Source organism: Gorilla gorilla, chromosome 1, assembly GCF_029281585.2.
Source record: "Gorilla gorilla gorilla isolate KB3781 chromosome 1, NHGRI_mGorGor1-v2.1_pri, whole genome shotgun sequence".
NCBI lineage: Eukaryota > Metazoa > Chordata > Mammalia > Primates > Hominidae > Gorilla > Gorilla gorilla.
The window spans coordinates 9,106,588-9,125,425 of NC_073224.2; the positions used below are offsets into that span (position 1 = coordinate 9,106,588).

The 18,838-nt window shown below is 37.0% G+C and overlaps 1 protein-coding gene across 3 annotated transcripts in view; it reads left to right on the plus strand.

Moving 5' to 3' along the window:
* The window catches only part of SMYD3 (SET and MYND domain containing 3), a 753,414-nt gene that overhangs the window by 158,792 nt on the left and 575,784 nt on the right, over window positions 1-18,838 (plus strand). For all 3 annotated transcript variants that reach the window (XM_019032483.4, XM_055373981.2, XM_055373976.2), the window contains exons 3-4: window positions 10,878-10,985; window positions 15,808-15,865. In XM_019032483.4, coding sequence (XP_018888028.3) covers window positions 10,878-10,985; window positions 15,808-15,865 — 166 coding nt within the window. The remainder of the gene's footprint in view (window positions 1-10,877; window positions 10,986-15,807; window positions 15,866-18,838) is intronic.

Sequence of the window (18,838 nt, forward strand, 5' to 3'; positions counted from 1 at the left end):
TGGCAAGATGTAAGAGGAGAGGAACTGTTCTATAGTTCTTTTTTAGTTTGTTTGTTTTTTTTGAGACAGAGTCTCACTCTGTCGCCCAGACTGGAGTGCAGTAGAATGTCTCGGCTCACTGCAAGCTCCGCCTCCTGGATTCACGCCATTCTCCTGCCTCAGCCTCCCGAGGAGCTGGGACTACAGGTGCCCGCCACCATGCCTGGCTAATTTTTTGTATTTTTAGTAGAGATGGGGTCTTACCGTGTTAGCCAGGATGGTCTCGATCTCCTGACCTCGTGATCCACCCCCCTCGGCCTCCCACAGTGCTGGGATTACAGGCGTGAGCCGCTGTGCCTGACCTGTTCTATAGTTCTATGATTAGGTCTCGGGTTTTTGGTGAGCCTTTGTCCCTGGACTGTGGCATTCATAGGTGTTTCTCAGTTTAGGATTGGCTAGTTTGAGTAATATCAGGGGATCCTGGGGTTTAAGGGTGGTCTCTGTTTGCCCGGTACCTGGCCCTGGGATGATTAAGGCAGAAGAATATTGCCTCTTAGGGTGTTAGGGCCAGACAGAGGATGTATGGCTGTGGATCATTTAGTTTGCCTATCAAAGGCATGCTCAGGGTTGAGCTTTTTGCTATTTCTTAGAATTGGCTGTCCCTGGGAGGAGCAGGAGCAGTCTTCTCCTTAGTCAGAAAGGTTTTTAAAATGTCAACACATCATAATACAAGTTGAGCATCCCAAATCAAAAAATCTGCAGTGCTCCAAAATCCAAAACATTTTAAGCACCAGCATGATACCCAAAGGAAATGCTCATTGGAGTATTTTGGATTTTGGATTTTTAGATTTGGGATGGTTCAGCCAGTAAGTATAATGCAAACATTTCAAAATCCAAAGAAATCCAAAACCTGAAGCACTTCTGGTCCCAAGTATTTCAAATAAGGGATACTCAACCTGTATTCAGAAATAAAAATATAAAGACTATAGCCCTACACATATATGGCCAGTTGATTTTCAACAAAGGTGCCAACATAATTCAATAATGAAAGGATGATCTTTTCAAAAAATTCTGCTAATATGCACATGGAAAATAAATGATAAAAGTAAAAACAATTCTTCACTAGATTTAATAAGATTTAGGTTCAATAAGCTTAAACTTAAAGGCTAAAACTGTAAAACCAAGAAAATATAGGAGAAACTCTTTGGATATGGGGTACATAAAATTTCCTATGTAGAACACAGAAAGCACTAAGCCTCCAAGAAAAATTGATAAATTGATTTTCATCAAAATTAAACCCTTCAGCTCCTTGGAAAGACAAACTACAGACACGGAGAAAATATTTGAGACCTCTCTTTCCCCCTGTTTCCCTCCTTTTCTCTTTCTCTCTCTCCTTCTCTCTCTCTCCCCCCAACCAAGAAGTTGTTTCCAGAATTTATAAAGAATACTTATAATTCAGTAGTAAGAAAACCCAGTAAAACAGGTAAAAGATTTGAATAGATACTTTAAGAAGATATACATTAAAAGATAATCATTGTCACTAGTCACCAGATAAATGAAAATTAAAACCATAATGAGATATTACTACACACCCACTAGAAAGACTAAAATTAAAAGGACTGACCTTGTCAAGTACTGGCAAGGTGATGGAGCAACTGGAACTCTTGTTCACTGGTGGTGAGAATGTAAAGCGTTATCATTGTTTTGGGAAAGTTTAGTAGTTTGTAATAAGGTTAAAGGTGTACTTACTGTATGACCCAGCAGTTCTACTCCTAGTTATTTACCTAAGAGTTATGAAAACTTACATCTACAAAAACAACTTGTACATAAATGTTCAATGTTCCAAACCTGGAAACAAGTGAAATTTTCATCCACAGGTAAATGAATAAAGAGATGCATACTGTACTATTACTTGTCCATTAAGAGGAACAAACTACTGATGCATGCCGCAACGTTAGTGAATCTCAAAACACTGTACTGAGGGAATGAAGCCAGATGAAAAGAAGTAATACTGTTCTAGGCTAGACAAAACTAATCTTATAATTATAGAGACAAAACCACTGAGTTGCCTGGGATGGAGGACTTGAATGTAAGGGGCACAAGGGAACTTTTGGGGAGTACTAACATCTGTAGCTTAATTTTGGTGTTGGTTATATGGAGATATATGTGTCATAACTTATCAAAGCTGGGTGTGGTGGCATGTGCATGTAATCCCAGCACTTTGGGAGGCTAAGGTGGGAGGATTGTTTGAACTCATGAGTTAGAGACCAGCCTGGACAATATAGCAAGACCCCATCTCAAAAAAACAAAAATTTATCAAACTATACTGTTAAAATGGATACATTTTATTATACGTAATTGTGGTTTTTGCCATTAAAAGTAATTACTTTTGCACCAACGTAAATATAATTTAATAATGTAAATTATATTTCAAGTAAGTAGTTCGAAACATATTGGACGCCACAGAGCCATTAAGTGTGCATTGATTTTATTTCTTTTTCTGTAATACAGTGGTCACAATTTTTAAGCCACTCAAAGAATTAGACTATTGTTTGAAGAAGCCGTTCTAGAAGGGTAAGAGTCAGGGCAGGAAGACCAAATAGGAGGCTATAACAATAATCTGGATCAGAGATAATCTTAGCATCAAATTCAACAAGATTCTGTACATTAACCTTCCATTGCTTACTCAATCAAGCCAAAAGTAGAGAAGGGGTGTTTTGAGACTCTTTGGCATACAGACTTGTGGTTAATTTTCTCTTTCTCATCTATTTTTCAATTCCATTCTACCAATGTATAGTCTTTGATTCTAGATCCTTTCTGGAATTCTGCTTGGCAGGCTGACCTTCCCTCTCGGGTGGGACTGTCCCTACATGTGGCCTCTTTGACCCTGATTCTGCAGCCTGTCCTCTTACCACCACTTTTTCACTCTCAAATGGGGCTAACCACATCCTTCCCTGCCACTCATCCTTTGATGGCTGTTCCAGTTCACTTTGGGAGTAAAAAATTTGATAATTACTTGTTTTGAGGAAATAAAATACATGTGCCCCACCTACCGTATTCAGCTAGAAGCTGGTGTTGGTATTTTGATTAATCTAGGATAGATGCTTTTTCCAAATAAGATTGGAAGTCTGTGGAAGTGCATGTTTTATTTTGCTCTCCAGCCAAACTATCAATTAAGTCATTTCGTCTTCATATGATCTCTCATTAGATCAAGCATTGGCTAATTTCTGTAAAGAACTACATAGTAAATATTTTAGGCTTTGTGGCCATATGATTTTTGTCGGATGTGTTCAACTCTGATGTAGCATGAAATGAATGAATGTAACTAAGAAGTGTGGCTCTATCCCTGTAATGTACAATTTTACTAAAAATGTAGCACGAATTAGAACGTACGTGAATTTGAATTTTACATAAGTGTAAAAATGTAGAATGAATTTTACCTGTGAGCCATATATTTTTGGAACCTTGCAGTAGATGATGATTGACTTATTTTGGGGGCACTGTTGTTATTATTGTCTCATATTATAGGTTCCTCACTTAACAGGAGACCGTAATTCCCATTTGCCCAAGAAATAGTCATTTATTCACGTTCTTTTTTTCCTCTTGTCAACCTTATGCCCTAAGACCATTTTCATGCCACATTCCTTCTTTATATTTAGCTCTATTCATCTAATTTGATTAAGACTAGTGAGAAGATGCTCTTGCTCTACATTTGATACAGCATTCAGTAAGCTTTTAAAGTGAGAAGTCTTATATCTATCACTAATCTCTAGTGTGCTCTAAAGAGATTTTTTTGCAAGATCTTAATCAATACCTGTCAGTCAACTGTAGCTGTTAGACAACCTGCTTAGCCTTCCAGTTTTCTTTTCTCAGATTCCAGCTTTTCAGATCTGCATGCATCTGACAATCTGTAATTCAATATTGGACTACATTTCAAGGATAAAGGAGGAGGCATTATTTATTTGCTATCAAACAAACTGGATGTGAATGGAAAACTGTCGAGTATCTTTTATTTCCTGCAAGTTGCGTGGCAGCTCAGCTGTCCTAAGTTTTGCCCATAGGAAACCTCTGTAGATGATTGTTTGTGAGTGGAGTAAGTCCTGAATATGTAGGAAAAAAATCACTGTGATATTTCACATAGAAAATGTTTAGTTAATGTTATATGAAACTGTTGAATAAGTGGGCTCAAAAAATTCATTTTCTTTTCTATATTTTTAAAGACAGCTTCTTCATCCTTAATGACCAAATAGCTGAGGAAAATACTGTTGCAAATTTTCAATGATTGTAAGCCTAACCCAGGCAGGTTTCAAACCTATTTTGACATAATTCAGATATTTGTTAGGAATGGATGTTACAGACTCATAGAATTTTATCATTGGAAGACTGCCTTACAGATCTTTGAATCTAATCTTCTTATGGAATAAATACCTAGTGAGCTGATGTCATGAATTGGATGTATTTTACCCAATCCAAGGTTCAATACAGGATGACCCTTCTTACACTCTATCCCAAACAATAATGAGCTACCCTAAAATGGATATCCACTCCAACCAAAACTTGGTGTTTAACAGCATTTAAATGGGTTCTTGAGTGAGCAATAGGGACTTTGTATGTAAAGAGGAGAGGGAAGTATGATAATAGTGCAAACGTTATTTTGCGTAAGAAAGAAGAAATAAATTGATTTTCTCTTATTAGTGTGACATCTCATCAATACACTCCTTTCATAATCATGTAATCAAGACCATCTCTTATTGGTCAAAGAAAGAATTGTGAGAGTTTACTTTCATTTCTTCTTTTTGTATGGCCTTAATTTCAAATAATGATAATATATAGTAAATTTTACCCCCTTAATGGTACTGGTTTTAGAATAAATCATAAAATATGTATTGAACACCTGTTTCATGCAAGGTGTACTTAATTGGTACTATACTCATTTAAGAAAAACAGACATGAATATAGCTAAACTAATAAAACAATTTACTGAGTGAATCTCTGAATTAAAAAAGATTGTATCAGCATTACAGAACAATTCACTGAAGCATTTTTTAACATTTAAAAATTAACACATTTAAATCATGCTTTGAGTTGCAAGTAGATTTCCAAAATAAACATTAAAAAGTTAAGAAGCACCAGTGCCTATTCAACAGTAATTTTGCTGTCCCTTTCGTATAAAAGTACTTCTCCCTGATTCTCAGTTACTACACATAAAATTATATTTGTTTTTATTCATAAACTCCATGCTCTTTGTAGAAAATTTAAATAGTAATGGAAAGCTATAAAGAGAAAGACAAAAATAGCAATTTCTTTTAGGAAAAGCTGGAAAAATTAACTTTCAGTATTTTAATCATCTTCTATTGTGAGCATTCTTTTTTTTTTCCCCCTGAGACCTGGGGTCTCACTCTGTCACACAGACTGGAATGCAGTGGTGTGACCATGGCTCACTGTAGTCTCGACCTCCCATCTTAGCCTCCAGCGTAGCTGGGAGTGATCCTCTCATCTTAGCGTCCGGTGTAGCTGGGAATACAGGTGCATGCCATCATGTCTGGCTAACTAAAAAAAATTTTTTTTTATAGAGATGGGATTTCCCTATGTTGCTTAGGGTGGAACATTCTTAAATTTATTTCTTTATACTATTTAAATTTTTTAAAATAAATTACTTTATGAATAATATTTCTGTGTCAACAATATGCACATTACAGTTTTGATATTCATTACCAAATACCCATCAGAAAGATCAGAGCAACCTACAACTCTACTAACAAGGCTGGAAAATGCCTATTTCCCCAAATCCTAGATGCTTCTAAATACTGCCAGTTTTATTCATTTTTGCCAAATTAATGGGACACTATGTTATCTAGTTTCTGTTATCATGTCTTTGAGCACTGGTGTGGTTTGTATTACTTGTCTATTGGTTTTTCTTTTTCAGTCATGAATTTCCTATTCATTTCGTTTACCTTTATTTATATTTTTTGAAATATTCAAAAGTTATTTGTAAGACCTTTTTGTATATTGGAGACATTTAACACTGTGTCTATATATATATTTTAGACTTTTTCATGGTTTATTACCTTTAAACCTTGTTTCTGGTTTTCTTCCCCCGATGTACAAAAATTCTTTATTGTTCTGTAATTTAATATATATTTCTTTTCCTTTATGGTTTTTACATTTTATGTTCTGTTTAAAACACTTTTTCCACCTTAATATTATACAATATTTATTTCTATAGAACAGTAGTTCAATGATAATTATAGAATTGTATTTTGTTTCATCTATTTAGTATATATAATGACCTCCTTTGTAATTTAGTTTAACTCAGTGGTTTTTCAACTTTAGCTACTCATGGAATGCCCTTGTCTTGATCTGTTTTTGTGCTGCTATTAACAGAGTGCCGCAGACTGGGTAATTCATAAACAATAGAAGTTTATTTGGCTGGTGTTTCTGGAGGCTGGGAAGTCCAAGGTTGAGGGATTACATCTGTAAGGGCCTTCTTGCTGCATCCTAACATGGCAGAAGGCGTCACATGACGGGAGCGTGCTCCTGAGAGGGAACAAGAGAGGGCTGGACTCTCTTTTATAGCAAACCCACTGTTGCAATAGTGACATTAATCCGTTCATGAGCGCTGTGCTACTGAAAGACCCCACCTCTCAACATGTTGCACTGGGGATTACGTTTCCAGCACATGAACTTTGAGGTACACATTGAAACCATAGCAGCCCTGCAGTGGGACGCTTGATTCTATCTCATGGGTAGTGTCAGAATCCCTAGGGTGGGTGTTAGGCTATGTGTTTAAAAATATGTTCTTGTGTATGTGTGTGGCATGTGTAACTGTGTAGCATTTTTTTAGATCTGGGCTTCTCAGCTCTTTTCAGACCCAACTCCCCATTTTTGTGAGAACTATTTTTATTGCCCTCTCTACTATCTTGAAATGAAATTATACAGGTAGTGCAATATACCTAGTTACATATTTTCAAAACATTAATATAATGCCATAATTGGAATATAAGGAAAAAGAAAATTAAAACCTATGATAAAATAATATGTATTTTAGTATGTAAATGCTGAGGTATTAGACTGGAAGACATCATTAGTCACATATTTGCACCTATACATAGAGTCACTGTGAGAAGGGAAGTAGAGATGCGGGTCAGAAGCCGTGTTGTATTGGTAACTCAAGTACTCTAAGTGGTGTTGCCTTCAGTGATATGGCTTTAATTGAGTAATTTAGGTAAAATTCTTAAAATACAGTCTTCCTTTGATTTACCTAGAAAATTCAGTGCTGTTAGGATTATGTAAAAACGAGCTCTTTGTTTTTAAATGTAAAAGGAGATTTAGTTCTAGGCTGAGACAATTATAAACAAGTTTTCCACCGTCATGGAATTTGGTTGGACACTTGAAAGTTGCACTGGATTTGGATAATTCTTCATTGTGTAGAACTGTCCGACACAGAACGTCTGGCTCCTTTGGTTCCTGCTCATTAAGTGCCTGTAATTTTCCCTAAACCTTGTGACAAATAAAAATACCCGCATACATTTCTCAAACAACCCTCAAGATAGGCGTCACTCCCATTTAGAACTACTGGTGTGGTTAATGAGTTTATGTTGTGAACTGTTATAAATACTGTAAAATACATTATGAAACTGTATAGATTCTGAAGTTGTTTTTTGAGTCATGCATGCACTGAAAGAATTGTGTTATAGATGTCATTTCCTTTTTTTCCAGCATGAAACTCTTGTCTCCTTTTGTTTTTGCTTCTTAATGTAGTATTTTAATTTCCTTTGTCTCTCAAGCCAATTCATGCTTATTGTACATCATTGTTAATTTTCAGCTATGACAAAAGAAAATACTACAGTCAATGTTATGAGCAAAATCTTAATTATATCCTGTATTGGAAGTAATGTAAGAAAATAGGAAAAAATGTAAATCAGGAAGGTTGTCTTTTGAGAAATTGGCAAATATATATGACAAATGTGTCATCGAGGTCTTGACCAAGGTTAGTTTGTTGAGTGAAGATAATGCCTTTTGTTTTTGTATGATTGTCACGTTTTGCTTCAAAGTCAAAGGAGCTGCGTAAAAAGATTTCTTTGTAAGCCTTTTCTGTGGTATGCTTGTATTCGTAACCCTTATGGTAAGATGTGATAGGTGAAGCTGAATGATAAATTTTAACAGTTAATGTTTTAAAAAGAAAAGGAATGGGCTGATATGTGGTACCATATTACAGACCAATTTTAAGTGGTATGATTGCTTTCTCTATTTATGCCTAAATGATCTGATTTGGCTTTTCATGGAAATAATGAACATATTTTTGCTGAAGCAAATGAGAAAACAAGTATGTTTTCAGGCAATGATATAGGAATAAGTTTAAGAAACATTTTGTCTAGTTTCTAGTTATTGTTGATAAATAAGAGCTCTATATCAATTATGTTAAGGACCTAACGTTGTTTTAACAGGAATTTTCCAAAATTTGGATGTTTAATTCCAAATGCTGTCATCTAACTGATCGGTTATTCATTATCTGGTGTACGTTTTGTACTTATCTCACCCTGGTAAGCCATCAGGAGGCTGAGCTGCTCAAATATTTAGGTTTTAACAGAGGGGTTATGGATGATCTCTTGTAATTAAAATGAGTATTGATTAAAATCTGCTCTTAAGGTCTTTTGCCTCAAATTATCTCTGCCTTGTTTTGCTGAGTGTGAGCCCTGTTCAGCTGGACACTGAGCCATTTGAACAGAGCCTAAGGTACTTTCTGATAGACCCACTGGCACTATGTTATCCATTCCTGCCTACACGCTCTGTCCATGAGAGCATCTGACAGGTTTCTCAACTTCTATAATCAAAGGAAAACTAATGCCAAAGTTATGGTTCTCCCTTCTATCAGTAAAAAACCAAAAAAGTTAACACTCTTGTTTCTTGTGAGTGCAAATGAATGTAAATTTGTTAGCTTAACCCACTCACATACAAAGACCAGGTGAAAAAAAATATATAGATATATCTGAGTTAGTGAATACGAACCTAACTCTCTAAAGGGTGACAATAACAAGCATGGGAAACTGTGTTAAATAATTTATACACATTTCTTTAGTGCATAGACTTTTAGAACTTTTAGGATGCTAAGTATATTTTGAATCTCTAAGTAGGGTCAACATGATATTGTGTTTTTAAAACTTACTTGACAGTTGTACCATGTATATTTTAGGCCTCTTACACACATTGATAATTGCTAATTGCTAGTCAAGGACTAGCCCCCTGAACAACAGAAGCTTGTTCTTTCACTGAGTTATATTTTAATATTATGCCTTTCAGTGAGTACTGATACTAGAAGTCATATGAAAGGCCATTATAGTTGTGAACTGTTGTTAAGGACATTGTTCAGTGTGTTGATTAGCATTCTTGGAATAAATCCCTCCTGTGATTTAATACTTGGTGAAACTGTATGTTTTTACTTTCTGTCAGTTGAGGATTATATAAGCCATTATGCCTTCTTTTTTACCTTGCTTGTAAGGCATCTCAAATAAATGTGATGTACAAATACTCAAATGTAATGCAGAAATTATTCAGCTCTCATGTTTAGCATGCTAAGAATTTTTACTCTCTCTTTTTGTATTTGGGCAGTTTGATAGTTAGATATCAGCTTTTGAGCCTTTCTCTGTAATAGAGGGATGATACCTACCATTTGGATTATTACGAAAATCAAGTGAAACGTGCTTCATTGTTTGCTTAGCCATGTGTCTAAGTACCTTGTAGAATGCTAAGTAAATGCTAGCGTGCTTTCCTTTTTCCCCCTTCCATAATTTTAATATGTTCTGTTTCTGGTTTTGCAGTCTTATTTCATACACATCGTTACTTTGAATCAGCTCAGTCTTGTTTAGAAGTGAGTGAAGTGTAAATGCTAAAACAAAAATTATGAACAGCACATTGATTTTGTAGACCCAGAAATTGAGGAGCAGATTTATAATTTTTGAAATAAGAATGAGTAAGTGGTATCAGGCATTTCAGTAATGGAAATTCCAATTTTCAGAATATAACACGAGAGACATTTGATTGAGGCTTCTTCTACTCACCAGGGCTAAATATTAGATGATCTGGATTTTATTTCCATATGAAAGTGATTCCGTGTGAAAGGAGCTGTCGCCTTTCTGATCCAAGGCTCAAGGATAGTGTCCTTCCCTTTAGTCCATTCATCCGTACGCTGGCAACTGACTCAATGGTCTCTAGCCACATCAACACATGGCTAGGATCATGGCTTAGGTGACCATATAATTTGTCATCAAAACCAGAACTTTTCAGAGTGAAAAGGGGCACTATTAATATTTAAGCCAGGACATAGATACAAACCTAGACACATCCAGGACAAACTGGACATTTAATGATTTTAGCTAATAGCTCTTTTTATGTTGCTTTTAAAACAAAGAGATTTTATATTTGGGGGTATGTTAGCCCTCCTGATATTTCTGTAGCAGCACAGAAATTCAGAAGGCTGTCATCCCTATTTTGAGTCTTCTGAACCATGTTTTATTTTCTAATTTGGAGTGACATTTTTCTTTTGTATTCAAAATGACTATTGTTGAATCCTGTTTAATCAGTTCAGAGACCATCTTATACATTATTAAGTAAGCTGTAATGGCTCTTTCTTTGGACTCCACTAGCCAGGTAATAACCAGGGGACAAATGAAAGCACAGAGGTGAAGCTGAGGCTTTTAATGTCCTTGCATACTAATTGCATATTTGGCAAAGACTCATCCTGGATTATTTTCAGATTTAGAATATTGCTTTTATTTTCTATTGTGCAGTTACATTTGGACTATTAAAATTTAATGTTTATGACTCTTGATGTTCAAAACCAGTATAAATGAAAGTTAAATTTTAGGTCACCTATGTTCTCCCCACTCTTGTTTTAATAGAAAAAAGCTTGGCCAGACCACAAGCGGGAATGCAAATGCCTTAAAAGCTGCAAACCCAGATATCCTCCAGACTCCGTTCGACTTCTTGGCAGAGTTGTCTTCAAACTTGTGAGTATAAAACTCATGAAATATAGCTGGGTTTTGGTTAAATAAACATATGCAGTTGCATTTTCCGGTATACCTCAGAGATGTTGCAGGTTCAGTTTCAGACTACCACAATAAAGCAAATATTGCAATAAAATGAGTCTCACAAATTTTTTGGCTTCCCAGTAAATATAAAAGTTATGTTTACATTATACCGTAGTCTATTAAGTGTGCAGTAGCATTATGCCAACAAAACAATGTACATACCTTAATTAAGAAATATATTTCTAAAAGTGCTAAGGCTCATTAGAGGCTTCAGTGCATCATCATCTTTTCGCTGGTGGATGTTGATGGCTGCTGACTAATCAAGTGGTGGTTGCTGAACTTTGGGGTGGCTGTGGCAATTTCTTAAAATAAGACAACAGTCGAATTTGCCGCATTGATTGCCTCTTCCTTTCGCAAATGATTTCACTGTAACATATGATGCCTCACAGCTTCTTCACCAGGAGTAGGTTCCACCTCAAGAAACCACCTTCTTTGTTCATTCATAAGAAGCAACTCCTCATCTTTTCAAGTTTTATCATGAGATTGCAGAAAATCAGTTAATTTTTAATCAGTTAATTTATAATTCTTCAGGCTCTACTTCTGTTTTAAAAAAAGTTTTGCTTTTATTTTAGATTCAGGGGGTACATGTGCAGATTTGTTACATGGGTATATTGCATGATGCTGAGGTTTGGGGTATGATGGATCCCATCACCGAGGTAGTGAGCATGGTACCCAGTAGCTAGCTTTTCATCTCTTGCCCATTCCCTGCTTCTTACCTCCCCCTCGTATTCCCCAGTGTCTGCTATTCCCATCTTTGTGTCCATGTCCACCCAATATGTAGCTCTCAGTTGTGAGTAAAAACCTGTGGTATTTGGTTTTCTGTTTCTATGTGAATTCACTTAGGATAATGCCCTCCAACTGCATTCATGTTGCTCCAAAAGACATGATTTCACTCTTTTTAATGGTTGCATGATATTTCATAGTGTTTATGTATCACATTTTCTTTATCCATTGTACTGTTAATGGGCACCTAGATTGATTCCATGCCTTTGCTGTTGTGAATAGCACTGTGATGAATGTATGAGTACATGTATCTTTTTGGTAGAGTGATTTATTTTCCTTTGGATATATACCCAATAGTGGGATTGCTGGGTTGAATGGTAACTCTTTGAGAAATCTCCAAACTGCTTTCCACAGTGGCTGAACTAGATTACATTCCCACTAACAGTAGATAAGTGTTCCCTTTTCTCTGCAGCCTCGCCAGCATGTGTTATTTTTTTATTTAATAATAGCCACTCTGACTGGTATGAGATGGTGTCTCATTGTGGTTTTGATTTGCATTTCTCTGATGATTAGTAACGTAGAGCATTTTTCCTATGTTTTTTGGCCACCTGTATGTTGTCTTTTGAGAAGTGTCTGTTCTTGTCCTTTGTCCACTTTTTATTTTCACTTTTTGAGACAGGGTCTCACTCTGTTGCCCCAGGCTGGAGTGCAGTAGCATGATCATGGCTCACTGCAGCCTCAACCTCTGGGGCTCAAGCAGTCCTCCTACCTCAGCTTCCCGAGTAGCTGGGACCACAGGTGCATGCCACCACGCCCCGCTAGTTTTTGTGTTTTTTCCTTTTTTTTCTAGAAAGACGAAGTTTCATCATGTTTCCCAGTCTGGTCTCAAACTCCTGGGCTCAAGAAATTCTCCCACCTAGGCCTCCCCAAGTGCTGGGATTATATAGGTGCGAGCCACTGTGGTGGCCCTTTGTCTACTTTTTAATGAGGTTGTTTGTTTTTTACTTGTGAATTGCTTAAGTTCCTTATAGATTCTGGATATTAGACCTTTGTTGGCTGCATAGTTTGCGAATATTTTCTTTGATTCTGTAAGTTGTCTATTTACTCCATTGCAGGTTTCTTTTGCTGTGCAGATGCTCTTTATTTTAATTAGGTCCCACTTGTCAATTTTGTTTTTGTTGCAGTTGCTTTTGAGGACTCATCATAAATTCTTTGCCAAGACTGATGTGTAGAAGGGTATTTCCTAGGTTTTCATCTTGATTCCAGCTCCTTCGTTCTTGCTATCACATCTACACTTACTTCCTCTACTGAAGTCTTGACCCCTCAGTGTTATCCATGAAGGTTGGAACCAAGTTCTTCGGAATCTTCTGAACTCCGGTTCATGTTGCTGTTTTGACCTCCCACTGGTAAAGCATAGGCAAAGTCGATTTACCACAAATAGTAAGGGCCCTGGCATTTTAGGAATGGTAAATGAACACTGGCTTCAACCTAAAGTCACCAGCTGCATTAGTCCCTAAAAAAAAGTACACTTGTTCTTTGAAGCCAGGCATTGAATTCTCTCTAGCTATGAAAGTCCTAAGTGACATCTTCTTCCAATATAAGGCTGTTTCATCTACATTAAAGATCTGTTGTTTAGTGTAGCCAAATTCAATTATTTTAGTTAGGTCTCCTGGATCATTTGCTGTAGCTTCTATATCAGCACTTGCTGCTTCACCTTGCACTTTTTTAGATTTATGTATGTATGTATGTTTTGAGATGGAGTCTTGCTTTGTCACCCAGGCTGGGGTGCAGTGGCGTGAGCTTGGCTCACTGCAACCTCCGCCTCTTAGGCTCAAGCGATTGTCCTGCCTCAGCCTCCTGAGTAGCTGGGACTACAGGCGCCCACCACCGTGGCCAGCTAAATTTTTTGTACTTTTAGTAGAGACAGAGTTTCACCATGTTGGCCAGGCTGGTCTCGAGCTCCTGACCTCAGGTGATCTGCCCGCCTTGGCCTTCCAAAGTGCTGAGATTATGGGCGGAAGCCACTGCACCTGGCCACCTCATGCTTTTATGTTATGGAGATGGCTTCTTTCCTTAAACCTTATGAACCAACCTCTGTTAACTTCCAGCTTTTCTTCTGCAATTTTCTCCCCTCTCTCAGCCTTCATAGAATTGAAGCAAGTTAGGGCTTTCCTCTGGATTAGGCTTTGGCTCAAGGGAATATTGTGGCTGTTTTGATCTTCTATATCCAGGCCACTCAGACTTTCTCTAGATTAGCAATAAGACTGTTGTGCTTTCTTATCACTCATGTGTTCATGGGAGTAGCTCTTTTCATTTTCTTTCAGAACTCTCCCTTGTGTTGACAACTTGGCTGTTTGGTGCAAGAGGCCTGACTTATGGTCTATATCAGCTTTCAATATTTCTTTCTCACTAAGCTTACTCATTTCTAGCTTTTGATTTAAAATGAGAGATGTGTGACTCGTCCTTTCACTTATAGGTCATTGTAATGTTATTAATTGGCCTAATTTCAATATTGTCGTGTCAGAGAATACAGAGACCCGAGGAGAGGGAAGAGATAGGGGAATAGCCAGGCAGTGGGAATAGCCGGTCGGCGGAGCAGTGAGAACATGCACAACATTTATTGATTAAGTTTGTGGTCTTATATGGGGATGGTTTGTGGTACCCAAAACAATTACAGTAGTAACATTAAAGATCTCTGATCACAGGCCACAGTAACAGATATAATAATAATCAAAAGTTTGAAATATTGTGAGAATTCCAAAATGTCACACATAGACACAAAGTGAGCACGTGTTGTTAGAAAAATGGCATGGATAGACTTGTTCGATGATGTAAATCTTCAGTGCAATGTCTGCAAAGCACTATAAAGTGAAGTGTGATAAAATGAGGTATGCCTGTGTTATTCCTATTTAAGGCTGAAATTAACCCTATGTTAATGTAGAAGGTAGATTATTCCAGGGAGTGTCTTAGACAAAAAAATTTGTTCTTTTCCTGTTAATCATGGAATCTGTAGCAGTGAAGAGGTACACAGCCTTTCTTTGAAGGTCCTGCTATCTTCTTGTGGGAATAAAGATGGAGGAGGTCCTATCTTTGAGGTATGAGATGGTAGTAATCTCTGTTACATTGCCTTTATAACTTGGGTATTATAAACTAATGCACAGGGCAAGCATGTCATTTTCTACTTTCCTCTTCAAGGAAGATACACATACATAATTAATATTGACTGGAAGAGTACTTATCTTATTTCCTAGAATTCATTGAAGTGATTTCTTCGGCCCTTTTTCGTAAGTGGCAAAACAGTAAACTCTGTGAAATCTTGCTGTGGTGAAGCCTTTTAGATTTTTTTACCCATCTTTAGTGTGAATATCTTTCTCAAATTATTGTAGGCTCCCGATTTGTCCTTCTCCTTTGTTTCTTTTTTGAGACAGGGACTTGCTCTGTTACCCAGGCTGGAGTATAGTAGCACAATCATAGCTCATTGCAAGCTTGAACTGCTGGGCTCAAGTGATTCTCCCTCCTCAGCCTGCTGAGTAGCTGGGACTACAGGTGCATGCCACCATGCCTGGCTAATTTTTGTATGTTTTTTAGGCATAGGGTTTCGCCATGTTGCCCAGGCTAGCCTTGAACTCCTGGGCTAAAGCAATCTGCCTGCCTCGGCCTCCCAAAGTACCGGGGATTATAGGTGTGAGCTACCATGCCCCACCTTTTCCTATTGTTTACTGACTCTTTTGGCTGGTACAGGATTTTATAGAGGGTTTTATGAATATAAAAATATGGGAACTTTTTGTACAAGAGTTTTGCATTTGGAGATTAAACTGTTGAGTGAAGATACAAGTTAAATTTTTATTTTAAAGTTGTTGATTAATTCAGTCTAATGAGAGTGATGAATAGAAAGAATATGTAGAAAATGTTCTTTTTGATGGACTTTCATTTAAATATACAAAGGTACTCAAACTTATTTGTTTATATATTGGAACACTTGAAATTGTTATTGGCGTTTTCCCCTTTTCCTTCACAGATGGATGGAGCACCTTCAGAATCAGAGAAGCTTTACTCATTTTATGATCTGGAGTCAAGTAAGTGATTGTCTATCAGCATCTTAAAAAAGTTTCTATAATTTGTTTGCTGAGTTGGGGAATGGATTTATTTTTAACTATGTTTTCCTGTTTCTTTATAATGTGATGCAAACCTAACAAAATTTATTTTTATATACAACTGTCACACTGGTTTATTTCACTTATTCCAGGGTAGCTTCGTCCTGATAGGGGTTAGTAAAGCGCCATGAAGATGTTCAGGTTACATGGGGTAGTGTAACCATTAGTCCAGTTGACAAAAATCATTTTTCTTCTTTTTTTCTTCCCTGTTTCCCTTCTTCTGTCTCTTGGTTTCCTGTTCTGGTTTCTTTTTGATGTCAGAGAAGAGTGATTAGTGAACAGGGGGATTCCACAGAGCTTTTAGGGTTACTGATCTTTTAGATATTAAGGAAGGTAGAAGGAACAGATGACTCAGTCTCTGTGGCAGTGTGGAGCGTCATTCTTCTCCGAAACTACCATGTAGGTAGCCACCTTCTTGTGATGACTTAAAAAGCTTCCCATATCTGAGTGTTGAGCAAAGGTAGGTTTCGTTTTGATTTTGTGTTGGCGCAGATCCTTTTCATTAAGGTTGTAAGTGATTTCAACTCAAAACTAGCCAGGGCACATACAGTAAATTTGCTGCACAGTTTAATACTTCTGGATGGAGACAAGAAGATGATCTAGTACAGATTTATATAAGGTTGTGGGATCCAAAGTTCCCATGATAATAAATTATTATTTAAGAAAAGCAATGGCAACAAAAGCAAAAATTGACAAATGGGATCTGATTAAACTAAAGAGCTTCTGCACAGCAAAAGAAACTACCATCAGAGTGAACAGGCAGCCTACAAAATGGGAGAAAATTTTTGCAACCTACTCATCTGACAAAGGGCTAATATCCAGAATCTACAATGAACTCAAACAAATTAACAAGAAAAAAACAAACAACCCCATCAAAAAGTGGGCGAAGGACATGAGCAGACACTTCTCAAAAGAAGACATTTATGCAGCCAAAAAACACATGAAAAAATGCTCACAATCACTGGCCATCAGAGAAATGCAAATCAAAACCACAGTGAGATACCATCTCACACCAGTTAGAATGGCAATCATTAAAAAGTCAGGAAACAACAGGTGCTGGAGAGGATGTGGAGAAATAGGAACACTTTTACACTGTTGGTGGGACTGTAAACTAGTTCAACCATTGTGGAAGTCAGTGTGGCGATTCCTCAGGGATCTAGAACTAGAAATACCATTTGACCCAGCCATCCCATTACTGGGTATATACCCAAAGGATTATAAATCATGCTGCTATAAAGACACATGCACACGTATGTTTATTGTGGCACTATTCACAATAGCAAAGACTTGGAACCAACCCAAATGTCCAACAATGATAGACTGGATTAAGAAAATGTGGCAATATACACCGTGGAATACTATGTAGCCATAAAACATGATGAGTTCGTGTCCTTTGTAGGGACATGGATGAAATTGGAAATCATCATTCTCAGTAATCTATCGCAAGAACAAAAAACCAAACACCGCATATTCTCATTCATAGGTGGGAATTGAACAATGAGAACACATGGACACAGGAAGGGGAACATCACACTCTGGGGACTGTTGTGGGGTGGGGGGAGTGGGGAGAGATAGCATTAGGATATATACCTAATGCTAAATGACGAGTTAATGGGTGCAGCACACCAACATGGCACATGTATACATATGTAACTAACCTGCACATTGTGCACATATACCCTAAAACTTAAAATATAATAATTATAAAAGAAAAAATAAATTAATTAAAAAAACATATTTACCATCAAAAAAAAATTAACAAGCATATAAAATAGAAAAAAAAAGAAATCATTGGGTTAATTATTCTGTTGAATAAGTAATCTAAAGACTATGCATAGACATAAGCAACAGAGTTATGCTATAGTTCAACTTGATGTATCTTTTCAAGTTTTAAAAGACAGCAAAGTATTCAAATTTTCTTGTTATATTACTGCTAGGTAATTAACATCTGTTACCATGGGTTTTACTCTTCACATTAGCCCTACTCAGTACTAGTGTCATACACATGACCTTAAGTGAAATGCTCTCAAATGTTATTAATTGACCTGTTGTATCCTTTTAGCCTTAACACCCCATTTGTGGTATAATTGAAAATGATATTTAAAGGGGGTAGTATTGGCATTAGAACTTTTTTTCTTCTTTTGTTTTAGAACCATCTCCTTCTGTTTGGGTTGATGCCACATCATATCTTGTTTTTTGTCTTTGTTTTTTGGAGATGGAGTCTCTCTTTTTGTCCAGGCTGGAGTGCAGTGGCGTGATGTTGGCTCACTGCAACCTCCACCTCCTGGGTTCAAGTGATTCTCCTGCCTCAGCCTCCCGAGTAGCTAGGATTACAGGCGCACACCACCACGCCCTGCTAATTTTTATATTTTTAGTAGAGATGGGGTTTCACCATGTTGGCCAGGCTGCTCTCGAACTACTGACCTCAAGTGATCTGCCCGTCTTGGCCTCCCAAAGTGTTGGGGTTACAGGCGTGAGCCACGGCGCCAGCCTCTTTTATCTTGTTTATTCAACTCAGATAACTTGAAGTTGAAATTGCTGTGCTTGATCCCTGTTCTATTCATGATGTACTAGCCATATGACAAATTTAACCTATTTGAACTTTATCTGAACTTTTTAGTTCTTATTTTCTGTCTTTTTGCCTTAGAGGTGATGCTATTTATTAGTTTAGTCATGACCTAGTTGTAAATTATTTCATGGAAAAGTCTGCTTAAGTTTACTGACTTAATAAGAACTGATAATTATTTGTATGTGTGTACAGAATGATGTAGAAAATCTGTTAACACACAACCTCACTGATTTTGGTTTTAATGCTTTTTCATATATGTGCGTACTTATGTTTTGATAGGTGTTTGATCTTACATTGCAGATAAAATTTGGCATAATTTAATTGAT